Below are 24,363 nucleotides of genomic sequence, written 5' to 3'. Positions count from 1 at the left end.
GGAGTAGAATCGAGGTCTACCCTGTACAGTTGGACAAATTCACAGGAGGCAATCTGTCACGTCCAATGCCAATAGAAACAACTGGTTTTCACAGTAACGACATAAGCACAGCTCAGATATTTCTGCACTAAAATGTAGAGATTAGAAGTCTACAACACAATTCAAAACTCCCAAGGTAGACCTAGCATCACCAGAAGCTCATGCCAACATTCCGCTCTACATTCTGTAACTAGGATTTCTCCACTATCATTTGTTACCACCTGCAGAACCGAGGAACAGCAAGAGCTCAATGAGCATTCAGTCAATCGTGATAGTGAAATTGTTTGACTATGATTCAATGAAAGGCCAACCAACTTATAATTCCTGCATCTGGTAACAAGAAGTTTAGAAATCAGATAGAACCATCACTTGCCAAACTCTTAGCATCTTAAAAGCCGAGGTGACTCAGTAAGTTCAAAGGTTTAAAACGAAATATTCAATAAAATTTTTTTTTATTAAAATTTTATTTTTTTAGATGTAAAATTTTTATATTTTTAGAATGGCTAATACAAAATCAACAATTAAAATTTTTGATTCAAATAAATAATTATCACATGAAATAAAGATAATATAATAATATAATATAAATTCTAAATTAAAGTAAAAAAGTCTGTAAATTTTAAAACAATAGTACTTAATTGTTGAATGCTTATTACAAAACACAAATGAGGCTCACGATTTTATGAAAATAATAACATAACAAATTTATTGTGTATTATTTGGAGGAAAATTGAAGTTAAAAGAAGAAGGAAGAAAAAACAAATGAGAAAAGTAGAATTCAAAAAGTAGATATTATACATTGAAAAAGAAATAATTGATTTTATATATAAAAAAAATAGTTGTTAGAAATCATTAAATATGTTAAATTGAAAATAAAAAAAATAAGTAAGAAAAAAATAGTTATTGAAGATAATTAAATATATATGACTGTTAGTTGATTGAAAGTAATATAATATTTTAAAAATTAAAAAATAAAAAAAATTAAAATTTATTAAACACATAATTAAAAAGTAAAAAATAAATAATTTTATTAATTATTAATTATTTTTATATTTTTTAATATAATAAATTATATTATAAAATTATAGACTCTCTCCAAATTGAGGGCCTAAAGCCCTTGCTTGGTGGCTTCACCCAAGGGCCGGCCCTGTTAAAAGCAACTGGAAGCTAACCATCATGATGGTCATTTATTTTTTCAGTCAAATTTAAGAGACAGTTACTGCAATTAGCGAGGAAAAATTATCGAAGGCACGTTACAGAATATAAATTGGGTTTTGCTAAGAGTAGAGCAAAAATACCTGCAAAGCTACACACGACAAAACTTGTCCTTCATGAATAATATAAATGTGTCGGACCATGTTTGCTGTACAAATTCTGGAACCACTGATTCACCCATAAATGGGTTCCATGGACTTCCACCAGATCCACCAAGAACCCACTTTACTTTTGCTGTAGGGCTGGTAAAATCAAGCATTGGATCAACCTCCACAGCAGATTTTAATTTCTTCCGAGAACCAGGTGGCCTTGATGGCTGAAAACAGAAACATGCACGACTGGAGACTGTCAACAATTCTCTTGAGATTCTTAATCTTCAGGTCACTTCTCTAACTCATTGTAATACGTTTTTGCAATACCCCAGGTGTAGTTATTCTTTTGGCATCTTCTGGGTATTTCAAAACAATTTTGTAGGGAAACGTCCCCATCAGAAATGTATTTCCTATGACCAGAAATCTGTAAGGGCAGTAACATAAATTATAACACTGAATTCAACTGTAACAAAACTTAATAGTTTAACACTACAAATGGCACGCCTGCCTTTAAGTACCTCGGATGCAGCTCCACTTGCTTCCATCTCTGAAAGGTATCTCTCAACAGATATCATGGAACGAAATCGCTGTCCAGTCCCAGGCTCAATGTAATACTGCAGACAAATTACCATTTCTAATATTCTGAGTTTCAAAAGGAAATTCCATGAAAGTACTTCTAGACAAGTAAGCCTGGTATCAGTTGTTCTTTTCTCAACTCAGTTAAAGGTAGAATGATGAGTGTATTTCTTCGGCTCTTTGCTAGTGTATACAAGTTCATTATATGAAGCCGTCAAATTAAAAGGAAAAGAAAAGACTTCTGATTGTCAAAAAGCAAGAACTGAATGCACACTGAAACAAAACCATCAAGAATGGGATCATTTGGGAGTACCTGTATATCTTATTTTGGTTGCAATTCGCAAAGTTGGGTGCACACAAGGTCAAGGAGTAAAAAGAAAAGAAGCCTACAAACTTCAAATAAAAATTAAGCATGCAAGAGTACCCTGTCAATCACTCCAGCATATCTAACATTGGTACGGGGCTTTTCCTCAACAATCCAATCATGACGCAGCATGAACGGTGAAGCACTCCTGAATACGTGGGGCACAATTTGCTTCTGCAAAGAGTACCAGCACAGTTGGTGAGATCAAAATAAGCAAGAATACAACTAATCCTCATGGCAATAAAAACATGAAAATCCATTCAACAGTTATAGAACTCACAGAATTTTCATTGCCAGGTTTCACTCTTGGTGGTCTACGAGTATATTCCATGTCTCCACATAGGTACTCCTGAGCAGCTGTGAGGGAACGAAACTGCCGTCCAGACCCAGCTTCATAGTAATACTGCAGAAAATAAGATGGAAAGTTCTCAAAATTCTGTCTTCTAAGAAACTTCAATGCATGAACTTCCAAACACAATTATCCCACATTATAATTATGAACTTTCAGAATGTTCTAAACAGAGCAGTGACATCTCTCCCTCCCTCCCCCACCCCCTAAGGCCCAAGGCCTAAAAAATGGATCAGTGACCAATTTAAATACGGAAACTACATCTAAACATTCCCTTATTTATAAATTATGGAGACTAGGATTCGCAAATTAGAAGATAATATTAAAATTTTCCGGCCATGATGGGAAAATGGATTACAGCTCAAAGATTCCTTGGATTCCATAAATCCTCATCCAAATCAATTAATTAGAAACGCAAAGATCAACCTCCAAACTGAAGCCTCTCAGATAAATACCTCAAAACAAATGCATGCATGCATGCATGCATGCAGAATGCAGATGCAGTTCATTAACTAAATGAAAAACAATCCCAGAAAAGAAGAACAAATTGTAAATACAAAAATGAGAACGTAAAAGAAAAAGAGGAGGAGGAGGAAGCAACCCAGTCAACTCGGCCGGGACGGGCTGCAGAGTTAACACGTGGCCGTTGCTCGACGACCCAACCACGTGGCAACTCGACAGATGATCTGATCATGGATGAGGTGGGCCTGGTGTCCACAATCTGCAGCTGCGTTTTACTCGGATCGTGGGCTTCTCGTTCTTCGCCTGCCGGAGGTGGATTCTTCTTCGACGGTGACGATTTGCTCTTCATTGTTCGGAAATGTTTGAAGTTTTTTCTTTTTCTTTTTCCGGTGTGGTGTCGGACGCTGTGGTCACCGGTCAGTGAAACGGGTCCCGTTTGAAGGGAATTAATCGGGTCGGGTTATTCATGCGCCTTTTGCGGTGGAGCTATAGAGCAGCAGCTCAGTTACGTCAATGGCTTCTGGAGATTCCGAAAGTTACTCCCTATGCTTTTTACCTCGAAGAAAACACTAGTTAAAATCTGTTTTTTTTCTTCTTTTTTAATTCTAGTGAAAAATATAAGTTCATAACTTTTCTACTAAATTACATATTATAAAAATAAAATTCGCATCAATCTAATAAATTATTATATACAATTATTACATTTTAAAAAACAATAGATTAATTAAATAAATCTAAAGGAATGCTTTTGACATCATAGCTGATGGTCGCATGACATACTTAGGTAGGTCATCCATGAGAGATATAAGTAGATAGAAATGTATTTTTAAGTTCGTAGATTTTCAAATCTTGAATTTTTAATTTTGAATAACATTATATTTATTTTATAATTTTTGTCTTGTATTGAAAAAAGTCATATATAATTAAAAGATATAATATTTTAAAAAAATTTTAAACTATTTAAAAATTTTAAATAAATTTTTATTTTTTATTCAATTTAATTAAACTCTTATATTTTTATTTTATATCAAAAAGATTTTTATAATTAATTATTAATTAATTATTATTAATCAAAATATTACTGTCATTTTTTATATCTCATAACATTAATACAATGATAACGTAAAGAGTGAACTGTCACATGATAACGTCAACATGTCATATTATAATTTATTATAATATATTAATATATCACGAATCACGTGATATAAAAACAATAAATGATGTGTTGATTAGCAACTATTAGTAAAATACATAAACTTAATTATATGTAATTAAAAAATGAAATTTATTTAAATTTATATATAATTTAAGAAAATTTTTAATTATTATGCTAACCAAAAAATAATAAGCGAATATTAACGCAACATAATTATAGTAATAATAAGTAGAAGGTTACTACTCACAAGATGGAAATAGTTTTAATAGCTTATTTATTCTTTAATATTTAAAAACAAATTTCAAACGTTGAAAGAATCATGGAAGGATGGATAATGTCAACAGCTTGGAAGCGCAAAAGTGTGGTTTTGTTCGTTGTAAAGGAAATAACGGATGGTTTCCAACTTTGGTACTTTTCCAGTGACAACAGCCAGACTGGACCGCAAAAAAAAAAAAAAACCGTAAACGCAACGCTGCCTGCGCCCTGATCTACAACAACAACTGTCAGTTACGGGAAATTGAAAGTTCTTCTCTTCTCTTCTCTACATGTTCTTTTTAATTATTATTGGTTTTTTTTTTTCATTTTTCCGTCATTATTTCGTAGAGAAGCAGATAAATACATCCCTGAGTAAAGGCAGCCTGTACCTGACCCTGAACCTGTATCGACTAATTTTCAAAATCTTTGACTACTTCACCAAAAGATGAATATAATTAATAAACAAAAAATTCAAAGAATAATTGTTTTGAATAGATCGCTATGCACGCACGTGGATTAGGAAAGGTCTTCGGATTCATTTGGTTACATACGATGTTAGTTTTTACTTTTTCGTCTGACTTTTATTATATAAGTAAAAGGAAATTTTTATGTAAAAGTCATAAAATAATATTTAAAAAAATGAGTTTCGAATGCAACACACGGATCATAATCTAATTATACATAAATGAGAACCGTCAAATATTGCAGGGAGAACACGCCGCATACGCTTCACAACAGATGACAAAGACACGGTACTCTTCGGTTTCTTTTTTTTCTTAATCCTTTTTTTTAAATACTTTAAAATGAAGTTCTTTTGTTTTAGATTTTTAATTTTTTTATATACAAATTTTTGAACATTTATAAATTTTAAAATAATAAATCAAAATCAAAATCAAAATTTTATCTTAATTTGTTTGTCCTTTATTCATTTTTTTCATCAAATGAATTTAATTTGGACCATTAATTTTTAAAACATTATATAAAATTAAAATCTAAAAAATATGTTTTGAAAAATTTGAAATTCAAAATTTACAAAGCTTGTTTTTAAAATTTTTATTAAAAAATAATGATCAATATTGAATTTATTTGATACAAAAATTAACAAAAAAGATAAAATGAGATGGAAAACGTAATATTTTATTAAACACTGAACCTGGGAAGCAAGCCAGAGCATTGGATCCCCTAGCAAACCAGGCTAGTAAAGAAAGAAAATATTTTATTGAAACTATAAATGATTCATATCCTCGAATCTTCTTGATATTTATTATTCTTCAAATCTGAATTATTGAGTTTTAATCAGTATGTTCAAACTCAAACAGTCTAAATTTAAATTAAAAGAAAAAGGCCTAAAAACAACATGGAGAATATATAAAAACTCAAACGTGACAGAAACAACAAAAATTAAGAAAAAAAAAGATTTGGTCTTATTAAACAACATGATTATTCTTTTGTAGTTTTGATTAAAAGATTCTTTGATGAGTGGAAAAAGATAATTGAAAAATCAATGTTTATGACTATGGGACAAGATTCTAGAGGAAGAAGCTTCTGAAATTTGGTCTTATTTGTTTTTTAGATCATGTAGTTTGAAACCCAGAAGTATGGCAAGAAAATTCTACCTATTGAGATTATTATTATTATTCAAATCGAAGCTTCCAAAATCAAATAAATATTTGTTCAAATAACTACGGCTACTTTGTATTCAACTGATCCCAAAGAAGTAGTTGAGTGGAAGTTTTATCATCCGTACAGTTGAGGAAAATCTTTACCTATTTAATTTTTTATTAATAAAATATTTTGATTTCTTTTGACTGAATTTGCAATTGCTATGTGTTTTTCAGCGGCAAGTTTCATGCTCTTGTTATGTATTTTTAATTGTTTGCCGTTAAGAAAAGGCAATTGCTATGTGGCGCATGAAGTTTTTATCCAACTGCATTGAAGCGTTCAAAACAAGCTCCAAGGATCTTACCTTCACTCACATTAACAGACAGGCAAACACTTCGGCTGACGGGCTTGCAAAAGCTGAGATTATCAGATTCAATCGTTTTTTGGCTTTGTTCTAATCCTTTGTGCTGTTTTGGAAAACGAAGGTGCTTAATCTTTATTTTATTCATCTCATTGGTTCACTTTGTTGAGTTCGTGAATATTTGGATTTATATTGAAATTTGTCTCTTTCTATTGTTGTGGCTTTCCTGTAAGTCAATCTTTTGAATTGTCTTTTACAGTTTCTTTGTATTGCCTTAACTGGCTTTGTTTTTATGATCATTTGCTATTAAGAAAAACAGAAGAAAAGGCAATTGGAAAACATAGAACGACGCTGTTTTCTTTAATAATAGTATTAACTTAATAATTGCATTACTCCCTGTACAAAGCGTGTAGGAGGCCTCTCTTTTAAACATGTGGACAAAGAAATGGAGAAAGAATATGGAAAAAAAAGAATTAAAATAAAATTTATTGCATTCCATAGTTGATTTAATTTGACATCGTGATATGGCGATTACCATTTAAAAATTATAATTAAACACAATTGCAATGGTAAGTCATTGACTACTAAATGCTGTTTGAGCAATTAACACTCTTCTTAAGAAAAATACATACAAAATTCCTCTAAAAGCAAATGTGGACGCACTTAGATTCTGCAAACATCAAATTTCCACTCCGAAATTGCAATGTTTGTTAACGAGAATGCACCGCGGAAATCTTCTAGGAATATGATGCTACTACTCTTTACTACTTAATCGACAAGAACTTTCTTGATTCGGACTGTGAAATAACAAAGAACTTTATTTCCAGTAAAATGAAAAGGACACACGTTAAAAAGGCGGGTAATAGCTAGGAAAGTGGATGTGAGTCAGTAGGAAAGGTGTGAAACTAGGAAAGTCATCCTTGAGCTAAATTGAAGACCGCGTTGAATTTTTTACTAAATAAGACATACTTCGTTGTACTACAACTACTTTCTTCCCACGTTTTCTCTGTCCCCATTTTATGTTGTTCCCTGTTGCAGTTGATTTCGGTTTTACATGCAGCTAGTTCTTTGCCGTGGTGTGGCCTTTTTTAAAACTCACATGAGTCGGTTCAACACCCCCACGCGCCATGAGAGAAGCGTAGCGACAAATGACATCAGGATTCCGGAATTCTATTTCCTTGAAAACGCTTATGCCCAAATATGCAACCTTCCACTGATTTCAGTGCCAAAGTTAAGATGCTATAAACGTAATCGTGTAGTAAATTTAATAGTTTTAACTTCCCAATTTTTCTGCCAATATTGAATGGAAAAATCCAAATCGAACACAAACAAATACTATTGACTTAAGGAACAAGTAATGAAGAAAATTATGATATTCGGGGAAAAGCATGGAACGTGATGACCACGCACGAAAGCTGTGGCGGGGGATAACAACAACACTGAGAACAGTGTACAAGTGTCTAGAATTAGGAAGAGTCCTGGTAGGGACTTTCTTAACATGCTCCGCTACGCGGTGACGCAAACGAACTGAATGGCGGCTTACGTTTCCATATATACCCATGAAACTTCCATCGTAATTGCAACAGTACCCAACACTCTTTACTTTCTTAACCCGCAAGAATCATTGACAAATCTGAAATGTTGACCTTCCCAGCTTAGCACACTCTCGCCAGCTGCCTACCTATAAATATAACTCCCAAGCTCTCATTCCTGCCATCCAAAGTTTTCCATTCAGATTTTCAGCAGCAAAAACCTTAAGCGTAAGTTTCCACATTTCAGGGTTTCCCTAAAGTTTCGGACTTTTTTTTTTGGAAAAACATGACCATGAAGAGAGGCAGAGAAATTGAGGCCATGGACATGGCAAACTGCTTGATGTTGCTATCCAAGGTTGGCCAAACCGACCCGTCGAAGCATTTCCAGGGTCGTGTCTTCGCATGCAAGACTTGCAGCAAAAGATTCTCATCTTTCCAAGCACTCGGAGGGCACAGGGCTAGCCACAAGAAGCCGAGGCTAGGAGGAGGTGATAACCTTTCGGAGATGCCTGCTTCACCCAAGAAGCCAAAGACCCACGAATGTTCAATCTGTGGCCTGGAGTTTGCCATGGGCCAAGCCCTTGGGGGTCACATGAGGAGACATAGGGCTGCCTCAAACGAAGGGTTGGTGACTCGGGATTTGTTGCCAGAGATGAAGAAGTCGAGGGACGCTGAAAGTGATTTGTGCCTGGATCTGAACCTGACGCCATGGGGAAGTGATTTGGAGTTGAAGCTAGGGAAGGTGGCGCCGGCACCTGTTGTTCATTGTTTTATATAGGATCTTTTGGTTGTTGTTCTTGTAAAAAATCTGGTTCATGTTTACAAATTTTTTATGGGCATTTTTTCTTGACATTTGTTCTTATGAACAGGGTATAGACTTAGATGATTTAATTTCTTGATTCTTTTTAGTAGTTAGTTGGAGTTTAACATCTTGTAGACTCAGTTGCTCCTCCATTTTTACTAGTGATTTTCCTTATTAAAATCCTACATCTTTTCTGGTCCATGCACGAGAACATTGTTTTAAGTTTCAATAATTAATTGCTTTAAATGAATTGGAAAAAATCCTGCCATGAGAAGCAGACTTCTGAAGAAAAAAATAAAGAAATAAAATTTATTACTTGAGATTAATTGAAAAGATTGACGAAGAAACACTTTCTCATCCCCGACCATGAAAGAACATCGAATATCATCCCCTACCAATAAAGAACATTGAATTGGCTTAAAAGACTCTCTAAAACACTAAGATTCATGAACATTGAAAGAAGTGAAGAAATTGAGTTGGTTTGTTTCCATCTTGCAGATGAATTGATGAGGCAGCAGCATTGGATTTGTTTACTCGGCTTTGGGCTCAAGTCTTCAGAAACATACAAAGAAAATAGAAGTATATATTTATCCAAAAGATGTTTTTTCCCTAATCCGAAAGTGTTTTATCCCTAAAAGTACTTTACTAGAACATATATTCATCTGTGAATATCAATATAATTTGATTTGGTTGTAACTTAATTTTGGACCATAGTTGTGTTTTATGCTCTTGGTCTTAACTTAAACTAGACATATTTTGTAACATTAGAGGCATGGACTCATCATAAAAACATGAGTGGTAATCTCAAAACTTTTCCATTCTAAGGAATGTATCAACACAAAATGAGGTTATTCTACCATCCTTTAGTGTACTACTTTTAAACATTTGTAACATTCTTTCATATTATATCATTTTAAATGAAATAAAACAAAACCAAAAACGAGATAACATTTTAACAAACATTCTCGCACTCTTTTATTGTCAAGAGTAACTCGAAAAATATAATTTTATGACCTAATAATTATTCTAGAGCGTCTTGATGAATGAATCGTATTACAAATCGTATTGATACCTATTAAGAGAAATTGTATAAGTTTATATGCTATTTCTTGTTAGAGGGGAAAAGGGAAAGTGTGACACAAAATTTAGATTGTGAGGAATTGTTTGATAATTAGATACACTCTCCTTACCAATTTAATGAGAGCCAGCCACGTCGTCCGTTCCTCGTGAATACTGTCACAGAAGATTATAAATCATCGCTAATGAATTCTTAATCAATGCCTTTCAAAAATCTTGCGGTAGAACTGTCACCATCTGATTGGCCCACGCAAACTGCCTTTAAGACAGTTAAACCATCCAAAACTCGACACGTGTTGAACGTTTCAACTCCCCCCTTAGCACCGGCCGTACAAGATTCGAAACCCAAGATAATCCAAAGTGACGAAAACCCACCCTTGGATGAAGTTGGTTACAGTCCATCGACGGTCAAGGTCCGTTACTCACAACACACGTGTACGTTAAAGATGAAAGTAAGCGTGACGTGTGATTAAGCAGTTGTAGACTACGTTTCGATATTCCTTTCAGGAGCAAAGATCAGGTGCTCCTCACACACAATATCAAACTTAGCTCTCTCTTTACTTTTATTTTTTTTCCTTTTTTTTTGGTTTTTCTCTTGCTTTGCTCGCCGGTAAATTCATCATAAAAATGAGCGGCGATCGACCGGGTTCCTTCGGTTTTCCGGTGATAAAGAAAGGTAAGGATCGTGGAAATTGAAGAACGGAAAAGAACATTTTTGCTTTGAAATCATTTTTAGGGTTCTGCTTTTTCATCGGTTTTATAAAGTTTTTGTTTTTAGCCATTTTACGGAGGTTAGTTTTTTAGGGAAATTTACGGGATTTTACTCTCTTTTTTTATGAAATTTGCAGGGAAGTTTTGAATTGGGATGATGTAAGCAGAGTTCGCATACTTTGATTGAGAGTTAAAGAAGAAGATAAAAGTGCTCTGTCTCCAATTGAAGTAGAGGGAAACTGGAAAGAAATGGTATAACTTTTTGAAGTTCTTTTATGATAATAAAATGGGTGGTTTTTCTTTTTTCTTTTGGGTTATATTTGCTAATTATTTGATTTTTTTATTGAAATGCACAGTTTTAGCTTACTTTTTCTTCTTGTTCTAATTTTCTGTATCATGTAATAAAGATTACCGTGTTCGAACCTGGAAAGTGTTTATGTTTATTGGCGAGCTAGATTGGTTTTTGCTCACTAGGATTTTATTGATGCAGAAATGAATGTTCTGTTTGAAAATTGTGATGAAATGTAGTTGAGTTAAGTTATATTTTTGGACAGCCGAAAATGAAATGTATATATAAACAAAGGAGAACTGTCAACCTGGAGTGAAGTTGAGGGAAGTGTCCTCCTCAAATTGGAATAAAACTAGTAAGCTATAAACACCCTTCTGAAAGAATGTACATTTAGTGTTGCATATTGCATATGAGTTATGACTAAGTTTTGGAAGGTTTCAAAGTCGTACTTTGGCAGGGGAATGCAATAGATTGGATGTAAAAAGAGCTTTCTTTGTCCCTTTTTCTTTTTCTTTAGGGGGAGGAGGGTTGAGTTGGTGGGGTTCGCTGTGGGGAATAACTGTTGAAAATGATTAAGATTACAACTTTTACTGTGAAAGAATCAAAGGGTTTTCTTCCCAATGTTTTGTTGGTTTATGGATCACTGGAGTATTACAAGCAAGCAACTTCTGAGTGATTGTTTCTGGCAGTCTTTTCAGAATAAAAGTTTTTGGATGGCAAAGGGTCCTGCGCATATATCCGATGGGGATGCAGCATTTGATAATCCGTCCCGAATTGAACCTAAGAGGTCTCATAATTGGTTTGTTGATGCTGAACCACAGCTGTTCCCCAGCAAGAAGCAAGCTATACAAGCTCCAAACAACAAATCAAGTTCTGGAATATCTAATTTAAATGTTTCCCCTTGGGAAAATGTTTCCAGTTTTCAATCAGTTCCAAGCCAATTTATTGACCGGCTGTTTGGCTCTGATTCTGAAAGGCCTGTCAATTTCACTGAAAGGAACATATCTCCTGTTGAAGTGGATAACATAAGACGAAAAGCAATTGAAGACCATTTTGGTGAAGATGCCTCTGTTGGTTCGTCGATATCTCATACCATGGAAGATCCTGAAACATGTTTTAATTATGGTGGAATTAGAAAAGTCAAGGTCAATCAAGTTAAAGACTCTGCTAACAGTATGCATGCACCAAAGGAACATAGTTTTAGTAGGGAAAATAACAGTGACATGACTACAATTGAGGCCTATGACAGGGAAAATGAAAGTAGTTTCATTTCAATGGGGCATAGCTATGACAAGGAGTATGACAATGTTGCACTAATGGGTCATACCTACAACAGGGGTGATACTCATATCAGAACAGCAACTCCTGCCTATGGTAAGGGTGATGAAATTCCTATATCAATGGGCGACACTTATGGTAAGGAGGATGCCAATATTCTTTCTTTTGGTGGCTTTCATGAAGAACATGAGATTATTCCTGTGGGGAGGCCTCTAAGTAGCTTTGAGCCATCATACACTCCATCTTCCAATCCATCATCGGAAGGAGCTTCAGAAAAACAGCTGGATGCATCAACTGCTGTTGTAGTTGCAAGTACTACTCGGACTCCTAAATTAAGACCTGAATCTGCTTCAAGGACTAAACCAGAGTTGAAATCATCAAAGAAAGAAGCTCCAAACAGCTTCCCTTCAAATGTCAGAAGTTTGATATCGACCGGTATGCTAGATGGTGTACCTGTGAAGTACATTTCCTTGTCACGGGAGGTAACTCAGTTCTTTTTCTCATGTATTCTTTAGTTGTGATTGCTTTCTACCTTATGGTTTTATCCCTATATGTAATAAGGAGCTTCGTGGAGTCATAAAAGGTTCTGGCTATCTTTGCGGGTGTCAATCATGTAACTTTTCTAAGGTAAGCCATCCCATGGTTTCTAAATTTGCTTGCTAAACTTCTCTGTTTCTCATCAAAGAATTATATGATTGTGCATTAGGTGCTGAATGCTTATGAGTTTGAGCGCCATGCTGGTTGCAAAACAAAACATCCGAACAATCACATTTACTTTGAGAATGGAAAGACTATTTATCAGATAGTACAAGAATTGAGGAGCACTCCTGAGAGCTTGTTGTTTGATACAATTCAAACCGTGTTTGGTGCACCAATTAATCAGAAGTCCTTTCGCATTTGGAAAGGTAATTAAACTTGATTAGCTGCAAAGCTGCCTGTTTGCTTTCTATTACCTTGGGTTGTGATGGCGTGGGTTTGACAGATCTGTACTTTGGTTGCCTTAAGGTCAGTTACAAACTCATTCTCTTTTAATTTTCCACCTTCTCAGAATCATTTCAAGCAGCAACTCGTGAGCTTCAGCGTATTTATGGGAAGGAAGAACTAAACCTGTAAGACGAATGTTCCAAACAGGTCTGGAACATTCGTCTTTGTCAGAATGTAAGATAGAGAAACAATCTCTTTCTTGAATCATGTGTATAGAAAAATGTGTTGAGTTTTTAGTAAATTACCTACTCTGTAGGCATAGGATGGGCGACTGATGCTTTCTGTTCATATTAAGGCTAAACTGATTCAAAACAATGTATTGTATGCATTTGGTCATTGAGATGAGGTGTTTGGTAGACAAAGAAGTGTAAATAAGAATGCAAGGAGAGCTTATATGCTCATGTTTTTAGGTATTACATGTAGGGCATTACTCGACTCAACATATCAGCTTTTCCCCAATGGTAGTTCTTCTTTCGGTGTTATCCGGGCATTTACGTCTGATGAAATTTTCTTCTTCAAGTACCCTCGCAGTCTTGTACTACCGTGAAGATACAAGGCACTCAACATCTTTGATTGGGCAGCCATTAGTGAACTTGTAACCATGATTTTTAGTTTTCCAGTCACCACCTCGTTTGAAACTAGAATTCATCTTTGCAGGTATATATTGATTTGGCGAAGCCAATCAAACATTTAGAAAGAAGAAAGAAAAGGAAAGGGGAGTCAAGGAGAAGAGAACAAAGTAGGCGTTTTATCGTGGAGAAAATCATTGGTTAATACATGCAAGTATCTTGGAATGGCAACAGAGTTTTTCAAGTAAAACAAAAAGAGAAACCACTTCCTTTTCTTTTCCTACATCAATAAATGAACTTGTGTTGCAAGCAGTCAGATGTTTGTCTTCCAACAGGAGTATGTTCTCCACATGATACAACTGTTTTTTGCCATAAAGAAAAATTATCCAATTATGAAAAGACTACATTTCACACGCTAAAACAAGATTAAAAAGAATGACAAGAAGAAAAACACAAACAAGCACCCATCATCCAGTCACCACAATTAGTTTCTTCATTTTTCCTTTCTTTTCTCCCCCTTTTTTGATGAAAGTTTCACATCCAATATGTGCTTCCTTCAGGTTGAATTTAATTTGATCTCATTAGGTTGAACCACAGCAAGCTGATCTTTGTGCAGATTGACCAGCCCCAGCTGCCAGGTCAGGTTGATTAATCTTGATCGTTGAGGGCTGCAACCATAGAAAAAGTTTTCAATAATTGCAAAATAACTATGATTTCTAATGTAAGAGCCTACAGACAAGGTGGGGCAGTTCGAATACCTCAGCCCTTGAGTCAGTGTCGGCAAGCCTTTGCTTTATGTCCCTTGCTATTGAAAAGAAAACTTGCTCCACATTTAGATTTGTCTTTGCACTCTGCATGAAACAGTTTATTTCAGTTTATATCTCGCCAATTCAAACAGCAACCACAATCAGCAAGCATTACTTACAGTTTCAAAAAATTTGATTCCATACTCATCAGCAAGTGCTTGTCCCTTGGAGGTAGGCACAGCCTTCACAAGAAGAAAAAATGTAGAGCACTGGAATTAGTGGTTTTGTATCATTAAATTTAATTAATTAGTTGACCCCCTCCTTACTCTACTTCAGAAATCAAAAGATTTGTATTGGAATGAGTACTGAGCAAAAGTTATCTTTGCTTTCTCAGCAAAAATGCACAGATCCACCAGCATACTTAGCAGAGCAAATTGGATAACATGCTAAACTTCTGACGACATAATGCAAAACAATCTAATTGATGATAGGATCATAGATGTCATATACTGAAAATCTTATGTCAAGCAGCATACCCTCTTGCTTTCATCCATGTCTGCCTTGTTCCCCACCAGTATCTTGTTAACATTATCTGATGCATGCTGTTCAATGTTGCGAATCCAATTCCTAATATCTGAAAAGGGGAGAAGCCTTTCTGTAAGAGATTTAACAGAGTAATGAAGTGCCAGGACAACAAAAAGAAACAAAGCAAAACCTTAATATTTAACAGATTACTAAAAGGAAACCAACAAAATTTTGCAACATTAAGACAAAGAAGTTAAAATGTTAAGTCAAACAACAAAAATGTAAAATCAGCTATTAAGTGAAAGCAAAAGAACAAGGGATTTACTGTTGAAGGATGATTCATCAGTGACATCATAGACCAGCAAGATGCCCATGGCTCCACGATAGTAAGCTGTTAAAATGATACAAGCAAAAATGATTAAGGGAAACCATGTGCAGGAATGCAAAGAATATATATCAATTTTAGAGAAACAGCTTAAAGATGATTTCGGCTATCAAATATCAAGTCAATAAGAACTTCATTACTCTATTGGAGAATTTAACATTTTGAAGACCTAAGAGATACACCCATACCAAAAACCATCATACCACACAAAGGTCAAAAACCTCCTATAAAGTTAACACAGATCAGACAAAAATGTATTGGATTTCAGGCTGTAACCTTTTGCATCACTCCTTGAAGATGCCTAGTGCCAAATTGCCACGTTTATTAGGCAACCTTTTAGCAGCTGCTCTAATGCAAAGTACCCAGAAAGTAACAGGTAATGAATAAGCAGATCTAAGAAGTTTAAGACTGAATTCAGTCATTATTAGCATACTTGCCATGCTCATTAATAACAGCTCAAGGCAGAGCAGTCATTGCCTATGGATGGAATTCTGCTAGGGAATTTCTCAGCAATAAGACAATGCATGACCCACTGTATATGATCACAATAATTTCCAATTACAGACTAACTTGATAATCCAGTACACGAAGGCAGGCTCACAACCCCATTGTAGCAGGCATCAAGGCCAGTGTTTTTAGGCCTCATAGATAAGTCAGTTGCTCCTCTTACATTCAGCTACCAGATTTTCACAGCAGAGCAGTGTCTATAAGCCACTATCAATAACACTCAAAGTTGTTCCCCCCCCCCCCCCCCCAAAAGCAACGGTTTCTTTTCAATTTGTAGTTCTTTTAGCACATGTCTTCCAACAAAAGGCCTCTGATATTTCTTCTTCTCCCAAACTCGGAAAAGAATGGAAGAATTTAGGCCAAATTGGTCTCAGCCTGGAAATCTCCAAGTAGATGATCACAATGTCATAACACACCACCATATCATTTTCCTCATGCATATAACAAGTAACAACACCATCTCATTCCTTAAGATTGAAATGTTAGAATTATGAGGACCAAAACACATACCAGTTGTGATTGTCCGGAACCGCTCCTGTCCAGCTGTATCCCAAATTTGGAGCTTAATCCGTTTACCATCAAGCTCAATGGTTCTTATCTTAAAATCAATACTGCACATAAAAAAATCACATTGTGGAAGTTAGGGAATTTCATCCAGATACAAATAAAATAGACAGAGAGGCTCCATTTGAAAAATACGCACCCAATGGTGGTGATAAAACTTGTTGTGAAGGAACCATCTGAGAACCGTAAAAGAAGGCAACTCTTACCCACACCTACATATGTAAACAACAGAAACAATTAGAGTCCTCCTAGCAAGCTTCAAATGCCTATCAAAGTTATCAAGGCATCTAAATCTCAAAGGAAAAAAACCATCATTTTCGTGAGAAAGAAAATTATTTTGGTGCTAAATCTAGAAGTTAATTAAAATTTTATGAAATCATCAAAACATCAACTTCAAATAACCAAAAATCATTGAAATTAAAGTACATGGAGCTAATTGCTACTCCTACCTAACCGTATTTAGCAAAACCGAAAGACAACCATTTTAACCAATAAACGCTCCCAAATTGGGCTTCTTCAAACATTCCTTGACTCTCAAAACCTAAAAGTAAAAGTCCAAAAGAAACTCATCCAAATTTCATAGAAATGAAATCGAGAGACACGAAATACATTATAATGTGAACTAAATCTACTTGCATGGCTAATTGTTTCGAGCAAAATGCATGGAAAACAAATCTCAGCGAGAGTATTAAGACCGGGGAAAATTGAAGATCTATTTGGTTATGAGGAAAACGAGAAAGAAAAGCAAGAGAACTGGTTTCAGAGATCAAAGTACCGCTATCGCCAATCAATAGAAGCTTTATGAGGTAATCATAATCAGCTCTAGCTCTTGCAGGTGGAGCAGCCATTGACAAATTTCACTAGACAAAGAAAACCTCTCAAATCTGCGCACACACACAAGAAAAAATTGAACAAAAAAGTCAGAATCGAAAGCTCACATATCCACTCTCGAATCCACGTAATTACATAAAATAATTAACGAGAAAATAATAAAAAGATACCGGATCGGAGACTGAACAACAGATAGGAGAGGTCTCCAAAAAGTCAAATCTTAAAGGCCATGGCAATTATAATTTGAATTTCTTATCTGTTTGGCTGGTTGATTATAGTTATTTCTTCTATTTTCTTTTTCTAATTATAAATGAAAAAAAAAGAAAAAAAAAAGAGAAATTATAACCTACAAAATCGAGCTTCTCCGAGGAAGATGGGGTTGCTAAAATGCGCAGTGTCCGCTTTCTCTTCCCTTTTTCTCCCTTTCTTTCGTTCGCACTTTTTTTTTTGTCTGGTGCACCGATCAACCCCTGCGCACGCTAGCAAATCCACCAGTAGTAGCAACGGAGAGATAGAAAAAGGAGAATGACTTTCTCTTTCCTAAGCTTCTCTTTTGATGATTTCCTCCACCCCTCTCTCTCTCTTTACAAACCATAGAGCAGTGAATAAAAAAATTCAAGTTTTTACTCTAACCAACCAAATCACAACGCGTGGCACATGAGTTTGACATTCTGGCAATTACAACGTGGCTCATTCGATTGATATTGTATGACTGGTGTGGGCCATAGGGAATAGGGAGCTGGGGGGAGTGAGCTGGCATCCTAATCATCACTAGGCGTTGAGTTAACAACTGGCAGTTGGGGACGATTTGGGGTTAGAGCAAAAGATCTAGTGTTTCATTACATCAGAAAAGAACTCGTACTTACCTAAATCACAGAAGGAGCAGGCGGTCAGGAAATTCAGGTGGATCTACAAATTGGATATCAATGGACGTAGGAACCAAGTCAAGCTGTCCAAGGCAACTCTGATCAGTTGGGTTGGGTTTCCAAAACTAGAACATGGGTTGGTTACTAAAAGGAAAAATACTACTATATGTTGGACGGTTGGACCAGTTCCTTCCCATTTCTGTCAGCCTTCTTTGTTAAGGAAAACCAATAACTTGTAATTTATATCGTCTATATTCTTTTTATTTGTCTTGTATTTTTCCTATGGAGTTATCTTCGTAATCTAAAACATATATAATTTCATAATATAACATTTTAATTAAAATTTCAAATTAGATATATTAAAAAAAATTTCTTCTTTTAATACATATTTCTTTTTTTTATTATAAATTGTCAACATAAAAATATTTCAATAAATAAAAAGACAGAGAAAACATCAATCAAAAAATGAAAAAAAAATTGTAAAGAGAATAACAAAATACAGTTTTAATGTCGTGAGTCGATACTCAAATAATAAAATACAAAATTTTAATATCACGAATCGAAACTCGAACTTCAATCTTTCGTCTGCCACTCTATTGAGTATTAACCTCGTTATGAAGAAAATTGAAACTCACATGGTGGAGGTGGTTGACCAAGCAACGAATATCCTCATGGACAGCCAATGTTTTCCAGCTTACAAAGAGCTCCATTAGCGGATAGATACTTCAAATGGAGGCTTCTCGCCACGATGGCAATAATTGAGTTTGAATATATTAGCACTCGAACGTTCATGATTAGATTGGAATTCAATCATCAACATGAATCATTGCATGTTTGAGTAAATTTAACTTGTTATTATTCTCAGATGATTAAAATTTATAAAAAAGGAAAGAAAGAGAAAGAATATTCCTTTGTTTATAGCTCATGGGCTCATGCTAATACGATGTATTGACAATCGCTGGCAAATACCAATCAAATGGCATGGAAGCCTTTTGTCTTAGCGAGCTCTGGTCTAAAATGCCCTGTTGTATCGAAGAGAAAGACTAGACTGTCCAAAACAGGATGACATGGCAGACTGCAATAGAAAATTCCAGAGGCTGCAAATTGCTAGAATTTCAGGTTTGTTACACGCCCACATGTGATAATCATAATAAAACTAACTAAAGTTGGAAATAGAAAGAAAATATATATGTATGGGCCAGAAAGTTAATGCTTTCAAGCATATGCTTGGAAGATACTCTTCCCACAAACCAGTACCATTTCCTTTAAAGCACACAAACCCCTCTTTTACTCATTCTCTTTGAAGAAATCCATCCATGGTCTCAATCTAGGTGTTCGACTGCGACTTTTGCAACATGGCGGCATCAAGGACGTGCGGCGACGGCGAGATCAACGGCGATGATGAGGATGGTGATGAGCATACAAATGAATCATGATCGTTGAATTGTACCCAGGTGTTTGATCAGTTGGGCAACTACAGACCCTTTGGCAGTTCATCTAGAATGGTATCATTGTAGCTCAAGCATATTAGTAACAGAGTGACAGTTAAGTTATTTTTCTACATTCAAAGGAAACAGTTTGTTGTTTTCTTTATACCATATATCTGAGTATATTATTAGACCTTGTTTGTTTCTCTCATTTTGCTGTAATTTTTGTTGATTTTATGTTTGATATCTAGGTTGGTCATGGTTATTCAGAATTTTTCCGTATGTTGTGTATTCGGCAATATGCTTTTCTTTTTCCCTTATCCATCAAAACAGATTCAACCTTTTTTAGACATATGTTGGGGCAAAAAAGACTGAAAGAATGTGCTTCTTGATCATTAGTTTCATCGCTAGCAAGCCGGTCAAATGAAGAGATCAAATATTGGGTAAAATATCCCATCTTATAAATTTTGAATTAAAATTTTAAACGGGTTCATTAATTTTTAAAATAAATACTCTGATTTAAAAAATTATTTTGTATTATACACATAAATTCAATTATTAATTTTTTTATTAATTTAATAATGTAACAATATAAAAATAATTATTTAACTTTTTATTATTTTTAAATTATTATTATATAATTTTTTATTAATTAAAAAAAGCACCGTAGGAAACGAGCACCGGTGATGCCTTTTGTTTTTTTAAAAAATGTAATAATATTTTTAAAATTAATAAAAAATATTTTAATTTTTTCATAGTTTTTATTTAAGATGTTTACACTTTTGAAACGATTATTTTAAAAGTTAATAAACTCACTTAAAATTTTAATTAAAACTTAATAAACGGGAATATTTTACCCTCAAATAATTGATGAGAAGCTTGAATCTCGAGATTTTGCTTGCCTAATGCCAGCAATCAGACACGTAAACTGTTAAAAGTTTTCACACGACAAGACCATTTCCTATGGATATTCAGGCCATTAGCCCATAAGAGTTATCATACCATACAAGTAACAACCAATCTTATGTTGGTTTCATTTCAACCCCTTTTTTTTCTCAATGAAGAAAACGTCAGCTTAAAAAAGCAACCAGCACAGTAAAATTTCACACTGTGAGGAACTCAGGCCTCACGAGAAAAGTGTTATTATGATCCACGATCCAGGCTCCAGTATACCATTAATTGATTAAATATATCTTGGGATATAACGATCACAACACCAAAATCATGAAGAAAGGAAAATATGCTAGTTCATCCAAATAAAATTTTGTGAATAAGCAGAGAATAGAAAATTAATCAGTACATACTTCTAAATTGGAAAGCTCTTTCAACTGTCTGAAAACAAAGGCAAACAACTATTACCGATGGAAAACCCAACAATTCATAATAATCTCAAACATCATAACCAAAACATAAGTATAGTCCCTAATATACAAAATTAGAATCGCACCAACACTTGGAAAACTATCCAATTCAACATGAAGAGAAATCAAAAATGAAAATCTCATAAATTTGTCTCAATAGAAGAAACCAAGTACTTTTCCACCGACATTCTTTCTTCTAGCTTCTTCATGGTCCATGATGCCAGCAGACGTGGTGAGCACAATATATCCAAACTGCAATAAGGAAACAGATGAACATGGCACTCTCATTTCAATTGAATAGACCCTCCATAATCAACACAAGCTTATGTCAACCATAAAATCTAATCTAGTGGACTATGAGAATAAAAACAACACATACCACTCAGCAAAATAGCAAGATAAGATGCATAAATCAAAGCCTGTTCCCACCTTTAAAATGTATTTCGTTTCTTTCTTCCGACAAAATTTCTTGATCTTGGCAAATACCAATTCCTATGAAAAGACAATACAGAAATTAAACACCAAAAGGCTTCTACGCTAACCTGTCTTGAAGGAAGTAACCTAGCAGTCCAACCCTCAATCTCCTTGACTCCAACATCAAAACGAGGACTAATCACCCCACACTTGTTCAGCCTCCCGTTCAGTTCAACCACAATTTTGCCAGCTCTGTGATCATCAACATACTCAAACTCTCCGATGTAACCTGCAATGGCAATCAAAAAGTAAATGTATCAGCATTTTCATATTACAACAGATAAATTTAAGTTCTTAATAAATAAGAGTGGAGAGAATAGTCAACAAACCATGCTTTTGCATGACCAAAAGGAACTTGATGATCACTTTTGAGGAAGGCCTGATCATGACCTGTCGCTTGCCCCTCTTCTCTGCATTGTACATGCTCTTGAGCGCATCATTCAAAACACTAACTCTCACCATCCTTCCAAATCCAAGTTGCTGCTGATTTCACAATGAACAAAAATCAAGCATTTATGGTTTTAAAAAATACTTCAAAATCATATTAAAAAAAAAGTAGATCATTCTTGAAATTTGCTAGCATTATCTTCTACCAAACACTAATATACCACAACAATATCCCTCTGTCCCACTCTCTCATTCAAACAAAAATGAAGAATCTTATTCCAACCAAAACCCAACTTTTTTTTCTGGGTATTAAAATTATTCTAAGCCATTTAATGCTAAAACACAAGAATGCAAAGCAAAAAAATTTAAGGGCACGAAACATTATACAAAGAAACAATTGATTCTTAACTAGCCCAGAAGCCCAAAATCTTCTCAGTTTCTTAAACAATTAATAACACACAAAATACAAAGATAAGTAGATAAAACTAACTAATTAGAAGAATCAAATCAAAGGTGCTATCCGATTCCAATGGAAGAACTGAAATACAAAAGGGAGAACTTAAAACAAAGACAAAGTTCGAAGAGCTAATTGGATCTAAAATTTTACGAGAAAAATGAGCGTTTACCTGAAAGCAAATATGGCGGCCGCGCCCAGGTTGATTGAGGAGAGTGAAGAGAAGTAAATAAAGGCAGCACTAGGGTTTTGCCGGTTTGGGTTTTAAGGGGCGGGGGGAAGATTGAACACACTTGTTTAGGGCTTGGTGGGGTTTAAGTTCGCAGTCACGAAAATGCCCCTTCGGGCTAATGTGGGCCCTTGGAAAGACATATGCTGGACTAATGGACCATTCCAGAAAGGCTCAAATAGCTAGATACTTTCCCTTTAAGCCCAATCATGACATAATATATATATAAGATATTGAGTAGGGATCTTAGGAAGTATGGTAGAGGAAACGGTTATTTGAGTTAATTCGATTGTGGTTATTTAATAATTAAATTAATTTATTTATATTTAAAAATAATTAAAATTTAACTGAATTTCACAAATAATCAAATTAATTGAAACTGAATTAATTCAATTAATTTGGTTCGATTTTTGAAGACTGAACTTGAGAATTTTATTTTTCTTTTGTTTGCATATATTTATTTATGTTGCATTTTTGTATGAATCAAAATTACAAAAATATTAAAAATAATGATAAACAATTAGAATAAATAAGATGATACTCATATAAACAACGAATAATTAAAAAAATATGAATAAAAACAATAACAAATAGTTTATGATTTATTTCCCATGCGAAAACCTCATCATTCCTTTTTTCAAGCTTGATTAGTTCGGTTAGTAATTTCTAACCGAAACTAAACTAAATTAACATTAATAATTGAACTACCTTAACCGAAGTACTCGAAGAATCAAACTAATTGAACTAAAAAAAGGAACTCAATTCGATTTGGTTTGGTTTGCATTTGCACATCCTTATTAGGGAGAGAGAGAATGACAAGTTAACTTTATTGTGGGATTATTACCTCTTGAGAAGTTTAATTTATGAAAATTTAAAATTGAGTACAAAGTTGTTTATGGTTCAATTTAACATAGCAATACCCACAGGGGTAAATTCTATTAGTAAGTATAGGAGTTTTCTTTCTCTATAAATCAAGGTTCGATACTAATGGAGAATATTTTGAGAGTAAAATCTTGAATGCATTTAATCAATACGGAAAACTATGTCCTTAAATCACCCGAAGGGGAAATTAGGTGTTAGTAAAACCTTAATAGCATGTTGGGTACAGGGAATAGCAAAGCTATTTCGTGTTTATTCCCATATTTTCTCTTTACCTCCGTTTAGTAAGCAATGTCATAAGGAATAGCTATTATTTAGTAATAGTTATTCCTTAAAATGGGGTAAAACTCAGGCTTGATTAAACCCAAGCTCTCCCATGGGTTTTGCTATTTCATGACTAGGGGAATAGCTTTGAAATGTAATAAGACTAAAATATTTCTTATAACTTAGAAATATTACAACCTTAGACCTATAATTTTTTTTTTCTTTTCATTTTCTCTTATTTTTTCTCTTTATTTTCACGTTATTTCCTCTCTCATTCTCTCTTTAACTTACACTAATCACAAGAGATGACAATGGTGGCGGTGGTGACGACGGTTTCACGATCGAATATGGTCGAAAATCGTCTATCTAGTCCTTTGCGACAAAATTCAATCGAAGAATCATCGGATGTGGGATCCACGATCTGATCTGACCGCTAGAAGCACTGGATCTGGTGCTTCCCAACTAGATCCCCACGGTCGAATTTGGCACTCCACGACCAGATCTAACATAGTGAAGTGTCGATCTGACGCCTTAGTGGCTAGATCTGGCTACATGGTGCGCCAGATTGGTGTTTCATTACACTGGTCACATTTTCGATGGCAGGCCCATGGAGAAGAAGAAAGGAAAAGGAAAAAAAAGAAAAAGAGAAAAATATTTATAAAATTTTAAATATTAATATTTTATATATAATTAAAACATTATTAATATTAATATGATTAAAATATTAAAATATTAATATTTAAAAAAA

General features: G+C 34.5%; 5 protein-coding genes across 10 annotated transcripts; 2 read left to right on the top strand and 3 right to left on the bottom strand.

Annotated features, from left to right (window-relative positions):
* Nucleotides 1,346-3,446, bottom strand: LOC18590749 (methyl-CpG-binding domain-containing protein 7). Its single transcript, XM_018126942.1, has 5 exons — nucleotides 3,237-3,446; nucleotides 2,567-2,689; nucleotides 2,347-2,460; nucleotides 1,865-1,960; nucleotides 1,346-1,570 (listed from the first exon to the last, which is right to left on the bottom strand). The coding sequence occupies exons 1-5, from the start codon at nucleotides 3,444-3,446 to the stop codon at nucleotides 1,346-1,348; spliced, it is 768 nt and encodes a 255-aa protein (XP_017982431.1).
* On the top strand, nucleotides 8,060-9,013 carry LOC18590748 (zinc finger protein ZAT12). The gene has a single exon (XM_018126642.1). It carries the CDS (start codon nucleotides 8,293-8,295, stop codon nucleotides 8,782-8,784), a length of 492 nt encoding a protein of 163 aa, XP_017982131.1. The 5' UTR covers nucleotides 8,060-8,292; the 3' UTR covers nucleotides 8,785-9,013.
* Nucleotides 10,357-13,629, top strand: LOC18590747. Of its 2 annotated transcripts, XM_007016450.2 has the most exons (6): nucleotides 10,357-10,561; nucleotides 10,734-10,848; nucleotides 11,575-12,645; nucleotides 12,725-12,790; nucleotides 12,870-13,068; nucleotides 13,212-13,629. In XM_007016450.2, the coding sequence occupies exons 2-6, from the start codon at nucleotides 10,846-10,848 to the stop codon at nucleotides 13,274-13,276; spliced, it is 1,404 nt and encodes a 467-aa protein (XP_007016512.2). In that variant the 5' UTR covers nucleotides 10,357-10,561; nucleotides 10,734-10,845; the 3' UTR covers nucleotides 13,277-13,629. The 2 variants fall into 2 exon arrangements, with proteins under 2 accessions (XP_007016512.2, XP_007016516.2); XM_007016454.2 differs by lacking the exons at nucleotides 10,357-10,561; nucleotides 10,734-10,848 and adding an exon at nucleotides 11,151-11,240.
* Nucleotides 13,961-17,861, bottom strand: LOC18590746 (ras-related protein RABE1c). 3 transcript variants are annotated; one of them, XM_007016448.2, is made up of 9 exons: nucleotides 17,621-17,861; nucleotides 17,219-17,327; nucleotides 16,583-16,655; nucleotides 16,390-16,490; nucleotides 15,313-15,378; nucleotides 14,999-15,096; nucleotides 14,642-14,704; nucleotides 14,475-14,567; nucleotides 13,961-14,384 (listed from the first exon to the last, which is right to left on the bottom strand). In XM_007016448.2, the coding sequence occupies exons 2-9, from the start codon at nucleotides 17,289-17,291 to the stop codon at nucleotides 14,298-14,300; spliced, it is 654 nt and encodes a 217-aa protein (XP_007016510.2). In that variant the 5' UTR covers nucleotides 17,292-17,327; nucleotides 17,621-17,861; the 3' UTR covers nucleotides 13,961-14,297. The 3 variants fall into 3 exon arrangements, with proteins under 3 accessions (XP_007016510.2, XP_007016509.2, XP_007016508.1); XM_007016447.2 differs by having other exon boundaries at nucleotides 17,625-17,861; XM_007016446.2 differs by lacking the exon at nucleotides 17,621-17,861 and adding an exon at nucleotides 17,445-17,551.
* LOC18590745 (40S ribosomal protein S15a-1) lies at nucleotides 20,850-22,533 on the bottom strand. 3 transcript variants are annotated; one of them, XM_007016441.2, is made up of 5 exons: nucleotides 22,416-22,516; nucleotides 22,280-22,327; nucleotides 21,732-21,882; nucleotides 21,471-21,631; nucleotides 20,850-21,180 (listed from the first exon to the last, which is right to left on the bottom strand). In XM_007016441.2, the coding sequence occupies exons 3-5, from the start codon at nucleotides 21,862-21,864 to the stop codon at nucleotides 21,082-21,084; spliced, it is 393 nt and encodes a 130-aa protein (XP_007016503.1). In that variant the 5' UTR covers nucleotides 21,865-21,882; nucleotides 22,280-22,327; nucleotides 22,416-22,516; the 3' UTR covers nucleotides 20,850-21,081. The 3 variants fall into 3 exon arrangements, with proteins under 3 accessions (XP_007016503.1, XP_007016504.1, XP_017982063.1); XM_007016442.2 differs by lacking the exon at nucleotides 22,280-22,327 and having other exon boundaries at nucleotides 22,416-22,533; XM_018126574.1 differs by lacking the exon at nucleotides 22,280-22,327 and having other exon boundaries at nucleotides 21,732-21,885; nucleotides 22,416-22,515.

The sequence above is a fragment of the Theobroma cacao genome, chromosome 9 (assembly GCF_000208745.1).
Source record: "Theobroma cacao cultivar B97-61/B2 chromosome 9, Criollo_cocoa_genome_V2, whole genome shotgun sequence".
NCBI lineage: Eukaryota > Viridiplantae > Streptophyta > Magnoliopsida > Malvales > Malvaceae > Theobroma > Theobroma cacao.
This window is presented reverse-complemented; position numbering and strand designations above follow the sequence as displayed.

Excerpts from the sequence above, each read along its gene's own strand:
- LOC18590749 (XM_018126942.1), bottom strand. The coding sequence starts at position 3,446 with ATGAAGAGCAAATCGTCACCGTCGAAGAAGAATCCACCTCCGGCAGGC. Across the intron at positions 1,961-2,346 it reads ATGCTGGAGTGATTGACAGG|TATTACATTGAGCCTGGGAC; the intron begins GTACTCTTGCAT and ends ATTTGTCTGCAG. Across the intron at positions 1,571-1,864 it reads CAAGTGGAGCTGCATCCGAG|CCATCAAGGCCACCTGGTTC; the intron begins GTACTTAAAGGC and ends TTCTGTTTTCAG.
- LOC18590748 (XM_018126642.1), top strand. The coding sequence starts at position 8,293 with ATGACCATGAAGAGAGGCAGAGAAATTGAGGCCATGGACATGGCAAAC.
- LOC18590747 (XM_007016450.2), top strand. Across the intron at positions 12,646-12,724 it reads ACATTTCCTTGTCACGGGAG|GAGCTTCGTGGAGTCATAAA; the intron begins GTAACTCAGTTC and ends ATATGTAATAAG. Across the intron at positions 12,791-12,869 it reads AATCATGTAACTTTTCTAAG|GTGCTGAATGCTTATGAGTT; the intron begins GTAAGCCATCCC and ends ATTGTGCATTAG.
- LOC18590746 (XM_007016448.2), bottom strand. The coding sequence starts at position 17,291 with ATGGCTGCTCCACCTGCAAGAGCTAGAGCTGATTATGATTACCTCATA. Across the intron at positions 15,379-16,389 it reads GTTCCGGACAATCACAACTG|CTTACTATCGTGGAGCCATG; the intron begins GTATGTGTTTTG and ends TCATTTTAACAG. Across the intron at positions 14,568-14,641 it reads GAATCAAATTTTTTGAAACT|AGTGCAAAGACAAATCTAAA; the intron begins GTAAGTAATGCT and ends TGTTTCATGCAG.
- LOC18590745 (XM_007016442.2), bottom strand. The coding sequence starts at position 21,864 with ATGGTGAGAGTTAGTGTTTTGAATGATGCGCTCAAGAGCATGTACAAT. Across the intron at positions 21,632-21,731 it reads TTTGGTCATGCAAAAGCATG|GTTACATCGGAGAGTTTGAG; the intron begins GTTTGTTGACTA and ends TTGCCATTGCAG. Across the intron at positions 21,181-21,470 it reads GGTTACTTCCTTCAAGACAG|TTTGGATATATTGTGCTCAC; the intron begins GTTAGCGTAGAA and ends TCCTTATTGCAG.